Consider the following 19,620-nt stretch of genomic DNA (forward strand, 5'->3'; position numbering starts at 1 on the left):
GCGGCAGCCGCAAGGCCTCGTGGGCCGCGCAGTCTGCCCTCCCGGGCCACCCGCGGCGGAAGCCCTGCCCGCCCGTGACCCCGGGCCAGGCTCCGCGGCAGCGCCGGGCCGGACTCCCCGGACCCGCAGAGGCGGCGGGCCGGGCGGGCTCCGTGCGATGCCGCATCGAAGGAGCTGCCGATGGCGGACTACAACTCCCAGCGTGCCCCACGACTCATCCCTCAGGACTCCACCTCCTCACTCACATTTTATTGGCCATCCTGGGATGTGGCGTCACGAGCCCATGTGGGAGCAGGGCAGAGCGATTGGCTGGCGCTCCCGCAGCGGCAGCCAATGGCAGGCGCGGCTGCCGGCACGGCGGGCCGTGGGGCCGCTTAAGGTGGAGCGGGCGGAGGGGGCGGATCACGGCGGGGATGTCCCGGCCCGTCCCCGCCCGATGGGGCTACACGACCTCCCCGGGCAGACGTGTTTTCAATCCTTTACTAATAAAAAGGAGCAAAAGAGGTATGGTCATGGGCAGGGGCCTTTGCCAGCCAGTTGCTGCCAACTCTGCAGAGGGCTGGGCTGTGAAATGTAGCACCAGGGTCCTGCTTTTGGCCAGGAGCAGGGGTATGGCCATTCCCACATTATCAGAGCTGTGGCTGCCCACCTGCCACGAGCCCCAGCTCTGGCACAGCTGCAGCAGCAGCCTTAGCTCTGTGCTGGCTGTGGTGAGCTATGGCTCAAGGCTAGGCTCGGGGCAGGAGACTAAAGCAGCTGCCACATCGCAGCTGGCAGCACGGAGCTTCCCTGCCAGCCCTGGCCATGGTCACTGCCAGTGCCCAAGGTGCTCGGGAACAGCCCTGCTTTCCCATAGCAGTGCTGCCGGGAGGCCAGACTGATAAGGCAGCACTGATTGCTCACATCTCATTTCCTTCAAAAACCACTTCCTCCACCACTGGCCTCTCCCAACAGCCCACAAAGGCTGCTCCAACAACCAGAGCCACTGCCACACTCAGGTCTGTGCCTGCACCGCCAGCTGCGCTTGGGTCTCCCCACCCCACACAGGACCAGGGCTGAGCCCTGCCAACAGCAGAGCTGCCACAGACCTGCCCTGGCACAGGAAAGGAGCAGCAAATTGTGGTAGCCAAAGGGAATGAGGCCGCTGCCCTGGTCTCACTCATCCTCACCTGGCTCCATCCCACCACCATGGAGCACTGCCCAGGACAAGGCACAGCTACCTTTTTTTTGGTTTGTTTTTATTATTAAATATACCCTGTCAGGCACAGAGGGAAATGAGGCCAGAGCCCATCCACCTCAGCAGACCCAGAGCCTTAACAAAATAATGCCCCCCCCCAAACCGTTAAAACCAAACAAAAATAAACACCCCAACAAAACCCCTAACAATGCCAGACACACACCCCTCCCCCCCCACCTCCTCCAAGTCCCATAGTCTAGATTTAGAAAGAAACTGACAAAGAACAAAGCAAGGAGAAAGTCCCCAGGAAATCCACCCCGAGCAGCCCACATGATGCCTGGCCATGGTCCCAGGGCCACCTTCACCCCTCTCTGCTCTCCTCCAGCTGGGATGCTGCGGCCACAGGCTGCATGTTCTTTGGGAAGTCAGCAGTAGGGCAGGTAGAGTCCACCTGTCCATCCACATGGACGCCCACCTGTCCTGCAGTTGGCACCTCTTGTGCTCAATAAATGATCTCATAAACTGTAGCTTTCTTGTCCCCTGAGCCAGTCACAATGAACTGGTCATCCGTGGAGACGTCGCAGCTGAGGACAGAGGAGGTTTCCTTCGACTGGAGAGAACAGGGATAAGCACAAAAGAAGCAGGCCCAGAGCAAGTCCCCACTCCTTGGGACTCTGACCCTGAGTTGCACCCGGGGAGGCTGCAGGGACGAGTTTGTTTATGGGGTTCGTTATTGCTAACACACATTTACAGCCAGCTTGTACTGGGCAGCTCTTGGTAGTCACACTCAGAGGAACCCCCAACCCCACTGTCCCTGCACGCCCCACACCTGGAAGATGCTGGCTCCGTAGGGTGTCCGCCAGGCGTTCAGCAGGTTGTCCTTCCCCGTGCTCACGAACCACTTCCCTGTGGAGGGACAAAGGAGCCTCGTGTCACCAAACCAGGCCCAGCAGCTGGATTTCAGCAGAACATCCTGCCCAGACTGTGGAACACAGGGTGTGGACAAGGCAGCCAAGTCTTTGCTACCCAAGAGCCAAAGGGCTGTTTTCAGGAACACAAAGGGGAGTCCTGAGACAACAGAGCTGAGCGTGCAGCTGCCAGCGCTGCTCCAGGAAGGACAGATGCCCCTTCTCTGATGGATACAACTGTCATCCACTGGGGACAAGGCTGACTACTGGAACCAATGGTTGCCCCCAGTGCAATGAGCCCTGTGACACACGACCAGAAGTAGAGGTGGCATCCATGAGGCTCCAGAGAAGGAAGGCCAGGAGAGGCGTGCCTACCACAGGAGGCAAATTTGAGGGAGAGGACACAGCTTTCGTGGAGGTGCAGCTGGTACTTGTCAGGTTTGGTGACGTGCAGGATCTCCACATTACTGCTCTCCATCCCCACCGCCAGCCACTCTCCCGTTGGGCAGTAGCCCAGGGAGAAGATCTGAGGGGAGAGACAGGGTCAGACAGTGACACGGCAGGTCCCACCTCGCCCTGTGGTGCTCCCAGCTGGCCCCAGCCCCACCTGGGAGCTGAAGTCGTGCTGCTGCAGCTGGCGCCCCTCCCGCAGGTCCCAGCAGCGCACAGTGTTGTCCAGCCCCCCTGTCCACAGCTTGGTGCCATCGTTGGAGATGTCAATGCAGCTGGCACCATCTGTGTGGCCTTGAAACTGCCTGGGAAAGAAGGGGATGGAGAAGGCAAGAGTATGGCTGTCAGGGTGGCCAGCATCTGTACCACAGAATGTGGCCAGGGCAGCACCCAGCAGTGAGAAGCAGGAGATCCCTGCTGCAAGGATAGGCACTGTCCCATCGCCAGGGTTAGACACAGGAAGGGGTGGGGACATGTTGCAGGGCAGCGGGTGGTCCCTGGCCTGAGGAACCCCCAGCAGCTATGCCTGTGCTCCCCCCTGACTGACTCACCTGACCAGGGTCTGGTTCTGCAGGTCCCACACTACGATGTTGCCATCGCTGCAGCAAGAGAAGCAGACTTTGGCATCAGGGCTGATGGCCAGAGCGTAGCAGGCGGGGGCAGAGGAGGTGAGCTCAGCCTTGATGCGGGGTGTGGGGGCTGCCAGGTCCCAGATGGAGAGGGTGCTGGCCTCCCCCCCCACAATCAGGCTCCGGCCATCCGGGAGTAGTTTGCAGGAGCGGATGTAGTTGTCACGGTTCTGAATTGGGGTTACAGGGAATGGGGCAAGTGAAGAAGGAGCTGATAAGTGCTTGGGGGGTGTAGGAGACGGATCCCCTTTTCTCATACAGATGGGAAAGGACCCTCTGTCTCTTCCACTGCAACAGGGGCACATTTCCCTTCCCAGCCCCCTGCCAAAGGCCTTTCTCCTCCTCCTCCTCCTCCTTACTAGGCAGTCAAGCTGAGCCACGGCTGTCTTGGTGCCCGGCTGCCCCACATCCCACACCTTCACGCAGCCCTTGCCCCCCGTGTAGACATGTCGTGTGGAGTTGCTGATGGTGACAGCGCAGACCACCTCGCCGTGGGTCAGGGTGTGGAGCTGCCGTGCATGGCGGGGGATGCCAGAGCCGATGAGTGCGTCAGGTGGAAAAGGCACCGGCTGCATCTGCCCGTCGGCACTGACATGGAAGGAGTAGGCACTGGAACGGAGCAGAGCAGTGAGAGCCAGAGGAGAATCCTGCAAGGTCAGTAGCCGGTGCCACGTGGGTCCCAGCGGGTCTGACAAAGGGAGCACGTTTTGGGAGTTGGAGCCATGAGCGGAGCGTGGCCAGTGATGCCAGTTGTGCTCCCCACCCCAGCTGGCCCTGGCTTGTCTACGCCACCCAGGTTCAGCCCCACAGGTTACCTCATCCCCTGCCCCAACACAGGCCCCAGCCCAGCCCGACCCCACTTACGGCTTCCCCGAGGTCCCCACTTGTATGCCAGCCACCAGCCCTGGGATGCGCATGTGGGGGTGTGGGTCGTAGCCCACCTGAAGGGGACAGCAGGTGAGAGCAGCTCTCACTCCGTGGCCCCCACAGCCCCACGGGGAGCAGGTCACGCACCAGGGGGGAGCGTCCGTAGCTGCTGGCTCCCATGGCGGCTGCAGCCCCGTTGAGCTGCGGGGACATGAGGTGGAGGCTGGCGTAGGCACCAGTCCCGGCCACATCCCCATTGACTGCAGGGTGGGCCAAGCCAAAGGCAGCCGAGTAGGGACTCTGCACTCCCAGTGGATTCCTCAGGCCCAGGGCTGACGGGGGAGAGGCAGTGTGAAGGGACACGGAGTGGGAGACAGCGCTTGGAGACACCCGCCCGGGCCCCAGAGGGGCCAAGCTCACCCAGGGGGTCTATAGGGGCCTTGGCAGCAGCAGGGCGAAACTGCTGGGCGCCACTGGAGCCTGGGGCCGCAGAGTCGCCCTGGGAAGTAGGGGTGCTGGACTTCAGGCTGGGCGTCCCTGCCTTCTCCACCTGCCAGGAACAACAAGAGGATCTGACAGCTGCACCCTGCCAGGGGGCCTCCTCAGGTGCTCTCCAGTAAGCTGGTCCCTGTTCCGCCCCCTCAATGACAGCCTAGCCCAGCCCAGCCAGCACTGCAGGCTCTATGGGACAGGACATGAGCTGGGATCTAACAGAGCAGGAGCCCCGTCCTGTCCCTCCAGCACTGCCTTTGCTCCATGGGTTTGGAGGCAGGTGGACCCACGTCCGGCCACTCTGTCAGCCAAACCTGGGCAGCAGGGACACAAGCACAGGCCCTGAGTGAAGCACCCAAACTGCCCCAGGCACTGCACGTACTGTGGGCGCATCCTTGCTCCGAGATGGGGAGCTGCTGGAGGAGGCCATGGAGGTCGGGCTGAGCGGCATGGCCTCCTTCCTCCCCAGTGGGACCTTCTCCACTCCGTTCTCCCGGGATGAGTAGGAGTGGACGCTGTGCGGTGAAGAGGGGTCCTGGGGGTGGGAGAAGGAAATCAGCAGGCAGCAGAACAGGCAGGAGTGCAGGGACGTCCCAGGTCATGGTGAGCTGGTGGCTCGAGCAAGGGCCAGGCTAGGAGCCTGAATCCGGGGGCTTACTGCTGCCGTTGGCGAGGGCCGGGGAGCACAACTCAGGGGTACCACTGGCACCTTCCTGTGATACCCACCTCTGTCTCTAGCAGTTTGTTAGCCCCCAACTCAGGGACAGACAATGCACACTGACCCCAGACCCCTCCCAGCTGGCGCACTGACCTCATCCACCACCAAGTTGTCCTCACTTTTGTCTGCATCGCTGCCCTGAAACACAGAGGACACTTGAAGACAAAGGGGCTGCAGCCACCCTTGCTCCTGCCTGGGGATGCACCGGAGGCAAAGGCAGTTCCATTCTTTGCCCCACAAGAAGGGATGGGGCCATCCTGCGCCCCCAAGCCCCAGGCTCACATAGTCTGTAACGAAGTCCTTCTCTTCCACCTTCCTTTTTTTGCTGCTGCTCAGATACTCAGCGATGGCTCGCGCCCGTTCCCCATTTGGCAGTGCCACGGAGCTCTGGGGCAGGGGGATGCAGTGTTAGCGGCCGGGGGTGCTGTGCCCGGCTCCTGGGACAGGCAGCACCAACACGGGGCTGCAGCTGACTCCTGGAGCACTGAGGGCCCCAGCGCAGCCCCCATGTCCTGACTGCAGCCTGTGCCGTGACAGAATGATGCAAGAGAAGGAAAAAGCACTTACAGGGCCGGGGTCTCGGTCTGTCGCTGTGGCAATGCAGAGGCGCAGCAGGAGGAGGAGGGAAGCGGGGACATGCTGTGCCACCACCAAGAGACCCCCAGGAAAGTCACCCGCTTCTCCCGTGGGTGCTGGGGTGCTCACAGCAGGGCTGAGCCAGCATGACAGCAGCAGGGTGGTCCTGGGCCCCCACCAGGGATGACCCCCCACCAGCCCACCTCACCACCCTTCCAGGAGGTGCTGCTCAGTGGGGGATGTGCTCCACACCCAAACCCCTCACGGCTGCCAAGACCCCTGCCCCTCCTGCCAAGTCAGCAGCCCCGAGTCATGGACAAGGGGCCCCCCATCCATCCCTGGCTCCCACCCTGGGGAAGTGACCAAGCAGGAAGATCATGGGGAGCAGAGGCAGCTCCAGGGCCCTGCACCACCTGTTCCCAGGTTCACTCAGATCCGACTGCACCCAGCCTTGGCTCCCCCCACACTTACCCCTGGGCTCCGCGTCAGGGACTCCTCGGTCATCCTTGGTGAGGAGCTGGGCCTGGGCCCCCAGTGCCCCCGAGAGTGCCAGCAGCCCTGAGGCACTGCTGATGCCAGCAAGGCCAGTGGGCTGCAACCCAGAGGGGTGGGGGGTCAGCGGGATGGGGGGAGCATGGTGCGAGAGGTGCTGGGTCTGGAGCTGGTGCTGGAGAGGAGCAAGACGAGAGAGAAATCGAAGGGCTGTGCCAGGACAGCTGCTGGGCACAGGGGGAAAGAGACAGCCCTGGGTCAGTCAGCAACAGGACTTGGGTGAGGAGGGGCAGGGCATGCACCCAGGGTGCCCCCAGCCACAGTGTGGGCGCCACCACGTCCCTCCCACTGACTCCTCCCACCCTGTGACAGGAGCTACCGGGGGACCCCACCGGTACCCAGAGCACTGTACTGCTGCATTCTCACGGGAATAACCGAGGAGTGGGGATGGTGGCAACCCCCCTTTCACCCAGGCCACAGGGCATCAGGACACAGGGACATGCACCAGCCACCACCTCCACACCCAGCCGCATCTCCTCCATCCTGAGTACTGCTGGTAGCCTCCCAAACTAGCCTAGTTTGCCCTTCTCCTCCCCCGACTCAGCTGTGGGTGGGAGAAGGCACTCAGGGCAGGGGCCACAGTTGCCTGGTGTGCCATGGGCAGGAGGAGTCTTCAGCCCAGGGACAGCAGGAACCCAGGAGGTACCATTGTCATGGAGCACAGCACCCCAGGCCCAGGAGTAGCAGGAAGGGTGGGCAGAGGGTTGACGTACCCCAATTGCCACGTTCAGGTCGGTCATAGTCACCTGCTTCGCACGCTCCACAGCCTGGACCACTTGCTGCTGGTGCTGCAGGGAGAGAAGAGAGGAGCTGGGGCAGGCTCATTTCTTCAGCGAATGGGGCAAGGCCAGCTCCCCAGCCCAGAGACCAGGGCTCCCAGGGCCCCAAAGGACCTCTGCACACCTGATGGGGCCAGAGGGCTCACCCACCTCTTGAGACAGGAACGGGATGAGCTGAGCGCAGATCACATTGAGCCGCTTGGCGATCTCCGTCTGGCAGTGGAAGAAAAACAGTGCCCATCAGGGCAAGGGGCAGAGTAGCCCCCACACTGAGGGGCCCCAATGCTGCAGGAGAATCCACTCCCCATGGGTGCTGCACAGGTGCCACCCAAGCAGCTTCAGGGTACTGGCAGTCAGCCCCAGGGGCTACTGCTCAGCACCAAGGAGCAGAAACACCCCAGGGGATGTTTCTGGAGAACAACTCTCCTTCCTAACAACACCACTTCCAAAAACCAGTATCCTCCATCCCCACCCTGAGAGCCTGAGGACGGCTTCCACCTCCTATCTGCCAAGGACATAAAGCCCCATGGCCCATGCCATTGAAGGCCACCCCCAAGGAAGCCCCTAGCCCTGCAGCCAGAACCCCAGCAGGCTCACCCCCACCCCCCATGCAGCCTTCTGCTGGAACCACAACCACTACCTGCTGCTCTCCCAACCCCCAGGAAGCCCTGTAGAGGTGCTCTCCTTACAGCTGCTGTTTTTCTGCAACACTTGAGTGCCACTGGCAATCAAGAGCACAGAGGGTGAGCAGAGCATGGGGAGGGAGAGTGGCGTTGGTGTGCCATGGTGTGCCATACTCCCAGGGCACCCCACTGCCAGCTTCCAGGGCTCCTGCTGGTTCTACACTGCACAGCTTGGGCAAGGGGAGAGCACAGACATTCAGCCATCCCTGGCCCCACAGACACATCTCTAGGAAGAAGCCACAGGAGCTGCAGGGACAGGCCCCTGTCCCTGGTACCAGCAGGTGATGGCCGAGAGAGCAGATGCCGCTTGAGGCACCAGCAGAGACACCCACACAGAGCTGGAACCCCCCATCCAGGACTGGAGAGAGAGGAGAGATCTGCAGTTCTCCCTAAACCCAGGTGTCCTCCACTCTTGGAAGGGCGGGGGATGCCCCCAGCATGGGAGTCCAGGTAAGATGCTGTCCCAAGCTCCAAGGAGCTCCCTACCCACCCTGGTAGGGTAGATGAAAACACCACCATGCCAGCATGGGGCTGAGAGGAGCAGGTCAAACCCAGACCCCCTTATCAGCCCCTGGGGGAGACCAAAAGGTGAAGGGCCCCAACAGCCAGGGATGGAGCTGACACCTGACCACAGTGCCAGGGTGAGGGGCTGCAGCACTGCCCGGCTGGTGTGGGGACACAGACCCAGGGACACCTTGTGCCACCCTCCAGAGCAGCTGCCGACCTGTTCCTGCCAGACCTAGAGAATAGAATACAAATAATCTGGCACCTGCCCTCATTTCCCCTTCTGAGGGAGGAAAAAAGAGAAAGAAAAGAAAGGAAGAGGGGGGAGCAAGGAGATTTGGCAGCCAGCAGTTCTGGGAAAGATTTAGCTGTCTCCCGAGGCCAGCAGTGATGGATTCTCTTCCCTAATGCACTGATGGGCAGCAGCTCCTTGGGGAGAGCTGCCTCCAATTCACTCGCACTCGTTAATGTGCAATTTACTGGCACTTTAACGCTCTCAGCATGAAAAACGATCACGCTGTTTGCAGCCCCCCCAGCCACCAGCACCATCACCTCCTCTCTGGCTTGTGGTGAGCAAGTCCACGTCCAGGCACATTCAGGGAGGTGGTTTTATAAAAAGCTACAGGCCCCTTCAACGCCAAAAAACAAAGCAACAATAAAAAATTAATGTCTCCCGCTCATTCCTGTCTTGATCCTCTCCTGCCAAGCCTGTGGCTGCCTGGAGAGCTGCACCACCACAACCAGCCCCCAGCCCTATTTCCCTCCAAACAAACTCAGAGCGAAACCCCATGTCTCAGCCTTTGCTGATGCCAGCACTGCTGGGCGCCTGAGGAGCCCCTGGGGATGCTGGGCTGGGTACCATGGCACTACCCACTACCCAGCTTCCAGCCACAGCCATGGGTGAGCGCTCCCTCAGGGATTCCGGGACAGCCAAGAGTGCTCAGGACCTGTCTGTGCCCGTGAGCAGTGCTGGATTTGGTGGAAGGGGAGGAGAGACGGCAACACAATCCCACTCCCCAGCAGAGATAAGCTACATCTCCCGCACTGGCAGTTCCCGTTTCTCACACAATGGCCGCTGGCTGTCAGAGCAGACTTACGGGCCCTTGTTAAAAGTGCCGACAGCTCTCTGGCTGGCGGCCAGCGACACCTGGGGCTGATAAAAAACACGAGCCTGCGAGGGCTGGGAGAGAACCAGCAGCCAGAGGAGAGGAGCTTGCAGCCCTCTGGGGAGGGGCACTGGGCCAACTGGACCCTTGGCATCGTTCCTTGCCAGGGTGGCTTCAACGCCTTCTCCTCAGCAGGGCTTCTGGCACAGTGAAGGCACCCAGGAAAAGCAGGAACACCCTCCTGGCAGGCACAAAGCTAGCAAGAGTGGTCAACAGCCTGTCCTGAGCCATGGACAGAGGGAGCACCGCTACACTGAGTGCCTGAGCAGGCTCCCGTGCAACAGTTGGCTTTGGCAGGTGTAGGGCGGGCAGGGAGGTGGCCACGGTGGCAGCACGCCTCACCAGGCTCCTCCGCAGCCTCTTTAAAAATAGATGAGGTGAAACCTTCTCTCTCAGAGCAGCTGGTGACCTGGAGCTCGGCGCAAGAGCAGAAGGGAGAGAGGAAAGCCAGAAGGGAGTGATGGGGATGCAGTGAAGCCCCGAGGGAGCCCACTCTGCACTCACAGCCCAACACACTCCTTTTCACCTCATGATGGTCCTCAGCCCTTGTTCCCAGGTGAGCTGCCCCCAGGCCACCTGGCAGCTGCAAAGGTTGCAAGCCAGAATTCATAACCCTGCAGCCCCCTTCTCCCTGAGGAAGCCAGCCTCCTCTATGACAGTTCCCACACAACCACTCACAACTGGTATGAGGAGCCATGCAAGCACAAGTCCTCCACCACTGTTCTCTGCCTGACATAACAAGAGCATCACAGTCCAGCCAGGGCACCCTGAACCCAGCAATCAAACAGAAGCTCAGGTGCAGAGAGTTAAGGAGGCAGCCAAGGCCATGACGCAGAGCAGCACAAAGCTCCCAAAGCACAGAGAAGGGGACACATTTCGGACAGGCACAGCCTTCCCTGGGCTACAGCAGGTAGCAACCTCCCATGCTGTCTGTGGAAGGGATGGCCCGAATGGCCCAGATAGCAAGGTGGAGCCAAGGAGCTAGGACCAAGGAGCTGGACAACACTCCCGACCCACCCAGACTCACCTGTTTGTGCATCTCAATGTTCAGGCCATAGGACATCTCATAGTACTGTGAGGGAAAGAAGGCGGCATCAGCATGGCTCTGGAGACCAGGGTTACTCATAACTAGAAAGTCCTCTCCAGCACTAGCACGCCAGGTCAGCCTGGTCACAAATGACCATGACGTGGCCAGACTAGGGAAAGAACACAATCCTCAGCTCCTCTCCTGGGAGCAGAGGTCTCTCTGGCACATGGCTGTAGCCCACAGGATGGACATAGTCCTACCAGGGCTCCTGCTCACTGCCTGTGGGAATGGGGACAACCCAAATGGGACCAACTCTGCCACTGCAAGATGCAGTAGCAGCTCCTGAACACCACAGCTTGTTTTAGGGGTAAACCAGACAATAACAGCCACAGGAATCAGATCTCAGGACCTGGCCACACAACTCAAAGGCAAGGAGAAGGTAAAGCACCGCAGGGCTGTGTGACCTTTGATGGTTCAAAGGACCCACACCACCCTCCTCCACTCAGGTGGAGCTCACTAACCATGACATAATGACGCTGGATTTCTGTTTTTTCTGTTGCCAGCTTTTCGCATTCTAACTTCAAGCTGTAAAAACAAAGAGGAGAGGAAGAGAGAGGGAACGACCCCCTGGTCCCCCCACTGACAGGATCTCCCTGGCTGGACAGAGCATGAGCCCTCCCAGTGCACCACACGCTTCAGCCTCCTGCTCTCAGCTTCAATCCAATCTCTCAGCACAAGTCAAGAAAATCACCTGAAAGAGGGTGGGAAGGGGCTGATAAAGATGAGATGGACAAAGGGATCTGGGCATCAGGGAACAGTCTGCATGGATTTTTAACCCCCTCCCCAGCATCTGCTTCCCAAATGGAGTGAGCTGCAAAGCCAAGCTTCATTTCAAACCTTGTTCTGCCCCACATGGTGTGAGGAAAGGAAGGTGATCTTGGACAGCAGCCTCAGGGATAAGAGGGACTCCAGGTCTGCTAAGTGATGGCTCTGGCTCAGCCCAGGAGCCGGGTGCTGGAAGCCAGCACCTCATCCTGGGGCTTTTCGCTGGTGAAGGCTGAGTTTCCCCCTGAGTGTAATTTTAAGCTACCAAGGTGGTAGTTGGCACAGCCATCCTCTGGATGGACCAGTGCCCGTGCCCACAGCCGCATGGAATGGTGCTGCCTGCCCTGATGCCCAGCGCCAGTAGCAGCCCATTGCTTGTCAGCACCAGTGAAGTGCTCAGCTCCTCCCTGCTGGCATGTGAACTCTGGCAGCTTCTCACCTGTGGTATTGGTTCTGTAGGAACTGGAATTCCTCCTTGATGCGGTCCAAGGTCTCTGGGTAAGTCAGTTTGAGGGACTGGGGGGTGCTGGGGATGGCACTGGCAGCGACAGCGGCTCCCGAAGCAGCAGAGGGGGCCTGGAGATGGGCCTAGGCAGAGGATGGGACCCTCAGGGTCACTGCTGTGCCCAGTGAGACCAGTGCATCCCCCCAGGGGTTTCCTGCACCCGGGGAAGAGGCCATGGGGAACATCTGGGAGAGCAGCATGTGCAGGAGGTGCAGAACGAGTTACTGGAAACTGGTTACCCACTGGCCCTTGCCACGCAGCAAGGGCCTTGTGAGCATCAGTTTGGCCACTCAGTCAGCAGATTAATGACCACGGGTGGTACCAAGCATGGTGTGGACCCAGTGGCCTGCCCTCACCCAAGTGCTACACAGCTGATCCTCCTGCCCACCCATCACCTTCTGACCATCACACCCTGGCATATCCCGCTCCCATCTCCTCAAGAAGCCCAAACCCCCAGCACTGGGACTCAGCGCTTTGGGAAGAGCCACAGCAACGCTCCTGAGCATCACATGCTGTCGACACCGAGCAGGAAGCTGGGTCTGGGGGCATAGGCCCTGCAAGGGTTGGGGTGGCACTGCTGCGAAGGGACGAGGCCGTGAGCAGGCTCACCGGGGGCCGGTTCTGCGGGAACATCCTTGGCACCGGACAGGCCCGGGATCCTCCGGCCGCGCGGGCCCCGCCTCGGGCTCGGGACGGGGCCTGGAGACGGCTCCCAATTCCGGATCAGGCCCTGGGGAAGAAACCGAGGGTCACAGCTCGGAGCTGCCTGGAGGCGCGGGGCCCTGCGGGAGCCGCACCAGAGCGGAGTCCCGGGGTCCCGGCCCCTCCGCAGCCCCGCCGCGACCTGAGAGCCCCGCACCGCGCGCCTCACATCCCCGCGAGGACCGGGGGCCCAGGGCCTCCCTCCGGGCGCCGCGGGACCCGCCCAGCCCCGGCCCCCCGCGCCGCGCAGACAATGGCCCCGCCGCCGCCCGCCGCAGGTACGGCCGCGGGGTGGCACCGGTCTCGCCGCCGCCCCAGCCCCAAGCGGGGCTGGACTACGGCCGTCGGAAACCTATCCAGACTAGACTGGACCGGATCGTCGGGACGGGACGGGACGAGACGGGACTCACCGCGCTGCGGGTCCCAAACCCAGACCCGGCCCCAGGCGCGCGCCCCTGCAGCGGAGCGGGCCGGGCCGGGCCGAGCCGAGCCGAGCCCGGTAGAGCCGAGCACAGTAGAGCCGGGCCGAACGAGTCCAACCGAGCGCAGCCGAGCCGAGCCGAGCCGAGCCGGGCCGAGCCCGAGCCGAGCCCCCGCCCCGCCCCGCCCCGCCCCGCCCCGCCCCGCCCGCGCGGCCGCCGCTCTGCGGAGCACGATCAATGAACGAGCGCGAGCGCCAGCTCCACGTGGGGCCTGGCCCGTGCGGGCAATCGCCTCGGCCGCCAGCCAATAGGAGCACAGCAGGAACCACTGCCCCACGTGGGGCGCGCGGAGCGGTCTTCCCATTGGCCAGCTCGGCCAGCCTCCGCGGAAGGTGTCAATCAGGGGAGGCCGAGCAGCCACTGAGGGGGCGGGGCGGCGGGAGCGGGGGTTTAACCCGTGCGGGGCCGGGGGGGTCCCGGGGCACGGCCCGGCCCCTTCCTAGCCCCGCGGCGGGGACCCCCGCTTCGCCACAGAAGTTTTGCCCACACCATGAAGCCGAGAGTTTGCACCGGAGCCCCGTGCCCGCCGCCCCGGGCAGCAGCGCTCGGCTTCGGGGCTGTTGCTGATAAACACTAAACACGAGAAGACGTCGTGTTCCGCCCCGCCCCTCCCCTCCCTTCCCTCCCTCCTCTTTGTTATTTTTAATTAGGAAAATAAACGAATCCGACACCACCCCCACCCCTCCCCCGGCTGCAGGTCCCGCCTCACTGGGAATTCCCTATGATTTCCTGTGTGACAGTGGGAAGCGGCAGCATCCCTCTGCCCGACAGCACTGGCGTGGCCTGCGGAGGGCTCCTGGGAAGGGCTTCTGGACCGGCCCTGTCCCTCAGCCGCAGCAAAGGAATCTACCAGCACCCACCTCCCTTCCGTCACCCCCAGCCCCGTGGGGTGCTGCTCCGAGGGTCCATCACCCTTGGGATAGGCAGATACTTGGACTGGGAAAGAGACCCCCATGTCCCCTCCCAGTAGCCCTACACCAGCCCCTGCACCCCCACCAGCGCTGTCACCGTCCTCCCAGAGCTCTCTGTGTGTCCAGCCAGCAGGCTGGGATCCATACAACCCACTTGGGGTTTCTCATGGTTTTTCTGGTGACTTTACTCCTTTCAGGGAGATCGATGGTTGCTCGACATTTTCTGCTGTTGCAGGTCAATCCAGTCTTACACTAAGCAGGAAATAAAACATTTGAGGAGCAGCAGTTGTGAGGTGTCTGTCCAACTCTCCCCCTCTTTAACCTTAATGCAGGAACAGGCCAGTCCTTTCCTCCTCACCACAGCTTCATCCTCGGTCCCATCACCATCCAAAGGCAGCGATGGTTTGGCCCGTGGGACAGACTCATCCTCACAGCAGCAGCGGTGATGCCAGTTCCCAGCAGTGCTGGTAGGGTACACAGCGGAAGAACCAGAGACCCTCCTTCGGGACAGCAACTCGCCCCCAGCCCATGAAAGAAAAGAACAGTAACAATCATAAACTCAACAAACTCACTGAAATAGAGCAGGACTGTGCAAGGGCCATGCTGTGCGTGCCCAGAGGGCTCAAGATCCTGGGGGTGATGGGCTACACTGGCCCCTTGGGCTGGGAGCAGGGTTTTCCAGCCATGAGTTGCCTTTACTAAGTGAGGGAAAGCCCTAAGTCCCAGCCCATTTTGCCCCATTTTGCCCTGTCTGTCCCCTGGCAGTCCCAGGATTTTCTGAGAGCAACTGCGGTCTCAGGTGGGAGATCTCCCATTAACCCGGTTCTGCTGAGGGCAGACAGGGAGGGAGACCCTCCCCTCTCTGGAGCGGGGGATGCCCGTGTCCTCACTGCACCTACTGCTGGCTCTGCACCAGCAACCAGTGGGGTTTGTGCTCCGTGAAGGGAAGGGGGTTGGTGGGGAGAGTGGCAGAAGAGTGGTCTCCCAGCCCTTATTATATTTTAAAATGTAATAACAGCACAACGTCTGTTTTTGCAGACAGAACAGATAATTTCTGGTAGAGGGTCATAAATCTCAAAGGGAGGGAAAATAATTTGGCTAAGGTCATGTTAAGGCTTCAAGAGTGTAAAAGAGAAAAATACTAAAATAACAAAAAAAAAAGGCAGTCTAGATCTGGACTGACGCACATCTCTGCCCCTAAACCCCCTCCCCAGCCTCATAACCCTGTCTCCTCTGCCCTTCAAGCTTCCCAACATCACCCCATGGGGCTGAGGGGGCCAAGACACATGTGAGGGGCTGGCTGGGTAGACAGGCCAAGGGAGCAGAAGAGAACAGGGATCCCAGCAAGGACCCTGGCAGGATTCTGCTGAGTCATTCTGCCCCAGGGGGAGCCCCCCTGCACAGTCCCCACACACTGTATTTAGGGAGGCCTCAGGCATGTGAGGCATGGAAACAGTGACAGGCTTGTGCCTGGTGGGACAACATGCTTGAGGTGATGCTGGGCTGCCCTCCCTGGGTACAGGGCCACCACCATAAGGGCACAATGGCAGCAGGGCTAGGCAAGTGCTATTCCAGAACTGATGAGGAAAGAAATGAAGCAGATCCCCATGCCCTGCTGCTGCCATGTCTCCCATCCTCGCCCGCAGTCACTCTATCTCATCCCTGGTACCAGATCTCTGGCAGCACCATCCGTCAGCACCAGCTGCCCACACTGCCCATCCTGGCAAAGGCAGAGCAGGGAGGGGAGAGGCTTGGGTTTGACAGGGCTAAACCTGCTTGTACCTGCGGGTCATCACATGTCCAGCAGCCAGTTTGCAGGCTGGCAGCTCCCTGCTGTGACCAGGAGAGACCTGCAGTCATGGGAGGCCTGGCAATGCAGGTCTTGTTTGATAGGAATGCTATGGCAGGAGGCCAAAGGAAAGGACCCAGGAACACCTGACTCACCACCGCGGGTCAGGCCTGCCCCTGAGCAGGAGCCAGGGCCAGCAGGGAAGAGCTAGCCATCCCGCAGAGCCAGGGCTCAGCAGCCAAGTGCTTCCCGAGAGAACAACCCTGGCAGCGCCATAGCTCTGCACGGACCCTGGCAAGCAGCAGAAAACAAACTGCTGCTCATACCCCCTGGCTGCTTCCCCAGGCTCGGCTGCCAGCTTCCGCATGCCAGCGCGGCTCGAGCGCGGCCGGGACTCCCCGGCAGGGAGGGCTCCGGTGGTACTACCCCTGCGCCTGTTCTGCCGACAGGCACCCGTGCTCAACGCCAAGGTCAGGTGACCCGGGCTCCGGGACGGGCACCAGCGAGGATAGGTGCTCTGATAAGAAAGGGGCGACATATAACACCCTCCCCCGGGAGCGCCTTCCCCTTCACCTTTCCTCCTGCTGTGACTTAATTTCGTCTTTAGCCCCCTTCTTCCCTTAGTGGATCAAAAGAGTCCATGGCACCGTGCATATTTCATCGGAAACGTCGATTAAAGGGAGTGGGGGAGGCGGTGCTAGTGGAATCAGAGGAGGAGGAGAAGGAGGAAAAAGAGGAGGAGCAGGAACAGAAGAAGGAGCAAAAGAAGGAGAAGAAGCGAGGCTGGGGGGGAGCACCTGGCTTCATGCAGTGTCCCGGCAGGAGGGGCCGGGCCGGGCGGCGTGGGCGACACCGGGGCTTGGGCGGCGGCGCTGCGGGGGCCGGTGGCTCCTCCGGTCGTGGCTCCAGGGCTCCGCTCGGCGGCTCCGCCGGGCTCCTACTGCTCTCTGCCGCCCTGGCCGGGCGCCCGCCGCCCGGCGTGGGACGGGATGGCGCCGGCTCCCGACCGGTGCCCCCGGGGCCGGGGCAGTTCGAGGAGCCCGGACACTGGCCTTGCTCTCCCCACCTCGGCGGGCCCCCCCAACTCCCACGGGCTGTGCCGGGCAGAGTTGCCAGCTCCAGGGGTCCAGGCCCTGGCACCACTCCCCCTCCGTGACTCGCCCCGCTGAGGGGGAGGAGAGACCTACGCGGTGTGGGGTGCGCTCGGGAAGGGGCTGCCAACATCCCACCCGAGGGTGCCATGGCGTCGGTATTCCCCAGCACATTCAGCCAGGGCCACCTCAGGCCCCACAGAGACGGGCGCATCTGGCCACAGCATCTTCCGTGGCCACTGGCCAGAGAAAAGGATGTTTAGGGGATGAGTAACATCCTTCCTGGCAGGGCTGCTGCCCGCCCTTGGAAGTTGCTGCAGGCACAGAGGAGCTCAGCCCCTTTGCTCGTCTCTTGCCCCACTTAGCCAGTGAAAAAAGCTAAGAGTGGGAAGAAACCTGGGGATGGGGCTAGGGTAACTGAAGCCCATGGAATCAGCAGGAGTGCCAGGGAGAAGGGAGGGAGGATGCTGCGTGGCAGGGTGGGAGGCAGCCAGGAGGCACAGGTTGGGGGAGGCAGCTATGGGCCCCCTCTGGAGCAGGGCTGGAAGCCAGAGCCTGTCTGAATGCTGCCAGAAGCAGCTTATTTTGGAAAGCAGGCATCTTGGCAGAGCACTTGGTGTGTGGAGCTGCTGACGCTGGGGAACAGGATGGCTGTCTCATCAGGTCCCAGCCATGCCTTGCAGGCTAACGCTGCGTGGCTTCAGCCCGCAGCTGAATCTGCCCCAGCACAACCAGGACTGGATCCCCAGCTCCCGAGTCACCCATTGCAAAGGGGTTTGGACGTCCCAGTCACAAGCTATCACAATACCCAGGGCCCCAACTCACCCTGAACACCAGAGGGACTATCTGGGACTTACCAAGCAGGATGCACAGAGCTCTCACTAGCTCTGACCCATGGGGCCAAGTACAAGCTCAAGCCTTGAACAGAGAAACAGAGGCACATGGGCTTAACTCCACTCCTGGATGCTGCTATCCCTGTCCTCAGCTCCCAGGAGCAGTACCAGCCCCACAGGGAGCCCAGTCCCTCCCACTGCTCAGACCGAGTGACTCAAGGCAGTGGGGTCCAGCCCAGGTCTGGAACAGCACTGGCAGGGAGCAGTGGCATTCAACCATGACCAGGGCTAGCAAGGGCTGGAGGGAACCCAGACTTCACAGCAGAAACTGGACCTGCTTTGCCTTCCCCAGGGCCCTGCTGGCACCTGTGGAGCTAAGGAGCCAGCACAGGCAAGCTCCCTGCCCCTGTTCTTGCAGAGAGGGGCCAGAAAGCACACCTGGAGCAGGCTGCAGTTAACAGCCCCTGGACATGTGCCTGGACATGGCTCAGGAGCTTCCACCAACTGCCGGTTAGGTGTGGCTTGGCATGCCCCAAATTTAGTCAGGTCTCAGCCTGTCCCACAGTGGGGCCCAGCTGTGAGCAGGCGGGCAGCCTCATCCGCCTGGGGATGGGGCAACCAAGCTCCCAACACGCAGCAGCTGGCCCTGCCCTTCGGAGCAGCACACTGAAGCATTGTGGCCCAGCTGGTTTTTCCAGAGATGCATCCAAGGGGCGAAATCAGATCTCAAGGGAAGGGAGCAGGCCTGTTTCTGACTGCACAGAGGAGCTGTGGAGGCAGTGCCAGGAACTCGGGTAGTTGCTGGGCACCGCAGCAGGCCAAATGAAAACCAAGGAGGCAGCTCACAAACCTGGGCTGTATCTCACTGCCCAACTCCAGGAGCTGCTGAGCCTGTGTAGAGCTTTGTTTGTAAACCCTGTGGCAGAGCTGCCCTGCCCTGGGACTTCATCCAGCTTTGTTTTACACTTATCAGATATTAAACAACTGGCCCCAAGGGCTGGGATGGGGGAAGGACCCCGCTGGGAAGCAGGGAAGGACTTTTGGAAGGAAAGCTCTTGGAGGAAAATGGAAAAGCAATGTTGGGGAAAGGGAGTTCCCTCCACACAGGGAGGGTGTTTTTGGTCAGGGCTTGTCTAGACTGGAGTCACCCACACTGCGCAAGCACATTAACACCACGCAGCCAGTATGGGGCTCCCTACCATTCCCAGCAGGACAGACAGGCTGCACTCAACAAGGGCGGGCAAGAGCCGACCCCAGGACTGGTCATCCCAACCCCAAAGGGAGTGGGTAGACCCTGAGGCTTCCCAGGTGCTGCTTCCCAGTGTCCCCTATTGCTTCCCAGCAGTCAGAGGGCCCTATGGCCAACAGCTCCTCAGCTTGGCCCTGTCACCTGTCCCCACCGCATCCCTTGGACAGTGGAGGGACATGGGGCAGCTGTGCCAAGGCTCTTGGCTCCCTGCCTTCCCTCAGCTCTGGCTGCAGGAGCTGCAGGCACAAAGCATTACTTTTTCCAAGAGCCTTTCCCTGCCTTCCCTCCTCCCTTGCAGAGCAGGGCCATGTTTCTGGGGAGCACAGGAGATTCCTGGATCAGGGCAAAGCCAGTGCCAGGATGCAGCTGGCTGGGATGGGTCTTGGAGCCACTTGCTGGCCGTGTCTCTTCTTACCTCTCAAAGGGCTGCCTGGCTGAAGCACAACGCCCTTGAATGCACTACCTCACAGGCATAGCATGGGCAAAGAACACCTGGCCCTGGGGGGCTGCTCCCATCAGCCTTGGTCAAGTCCACCTTTCACAGCACAAGTGGGAGAGGGGCTTAATGGCCCTGACAGCCATCACCACCCACCAGCAAACCTACAGCTAAAGAGGGGCTTCAGACACCTTTCCCTTGGAAAAGAAAACCCTGAACACTTAAGCTCATCCTCCAACGCCAGGAACATCCATAGAGTAAGAGAACAG

The 19,620-nt window shown here is 61.0% G+C and overlaps 1 protein-coding gene across 13 annotated transcripts; it reads right to left on the reverse strand.

Annotated features, from left to right (window-relative positions):
• Positions 1 to 1,373: 1,373 nt before the first annotated feature.
• LOC126643036 (transducin-like enhancer protein 1) lies at positions 1,374 to 13,917 on the reverse strand. 13 transcript variants are annotated; one of them, XM_050321161.1, is made up of 21 exons: positions 12,971 to 13,140; positions 12,468 to 12,588; positions 11,793 to 11,941; positions 11,050 to 11,113; positions 10,529 to 10,573; positions 7,299 to 7,361; positions 7,083 to 7,157; positions 6,289 to 6,484; positions 5,809 to 5,831; positions 5,524 to 5,628; positions 5,335 to 5,379; positions 4,906 to 5,058; positions 4,452 to 4,581; positions 4,179 to 4,363; positions 4,029 to 4,105; positions 3,524 to 3,773; positions 3,087 to 3,334; positions 2,693 to 2,840; positions 2,461 to 2,611; positions 2,007 to 2,083; positions 1,391 to 1,787 (listed from the first exon to the last, which is right to left on the reverse strand). In XM_050321161.1, the coding sequence occupies exons 2-21, from the start codon at positions 12,489 to 12,491 to the stop codon at positions 1,680 to 1,682; spliced, it is 2,316 nt and encodes a 771-aa protein (XP_050177118.1). In that variant the 5' UTR covers positions 12,492 to 12,588; positions 12,971 to 13,140; the 3' UTR covers positions 1,391 to 1,679. The 13 variants fall into 13 exon arrangements, 9 of the variants coding, with proteins under 9 accessions (XP_050177114.1, XP_050177115.1, XP_050177113.1 ...); XM_050321157.1 differs by having other exon boundaries at positions 1,374 to 1,761; positions 2,457 to 2,611; positions 5,335 to 5,628; positions 12,971 to 13,145; XM_050321158.1 differs by having other exon boundaries at positions 1,378 to 1,761; positions 5,335 to 5,628; positions 12,971 to 13,144.
• Between the last annotated feature and the right edge of the window lie 5,703 nt (positions 13,918 to 19,620).

The sequence above is a fragment of the Myiozetetes cayanensis genome, unplaced genomic scaffold, assembly GCF_022539395.1.
Source record: "Myiozetetes cayanensis isolate MyiCay16 unplaced genomic scaffold, myiCay2020 scf26, whole genome shotgun sequence".
NCBI lineage: Eukaryota > Metazoa > Chordata > Aves > Passeriformes > Tyrannidae > Myiozetetes > Myiozetetes cayanensis.

Excerpts from the sequence above, each read along its gene's own strand:
- LOC126643036 (XM_050321153.1), bottom strand. The coding sequence starts at position 12,491 with ATGTTCCCGCAGAACCGGCCCCCG. Across the intron at positions 11,942-12,467 it reads TCCCGCAGAACCGGCCCCCG|GCCCATCTCCAGGCCCCCTC; the intron begins GTGAGCCTGCTC and ends TCCTCTGCCTAG. Across the intron at positions 7,158-7,298 it reads TCCCGTTCCTGTCTCAAGAG|CACCAGCAGCAAGTGGTCCA; the intron begins GTGGGTGAGCCC and ends CTCTCCCTGCAG.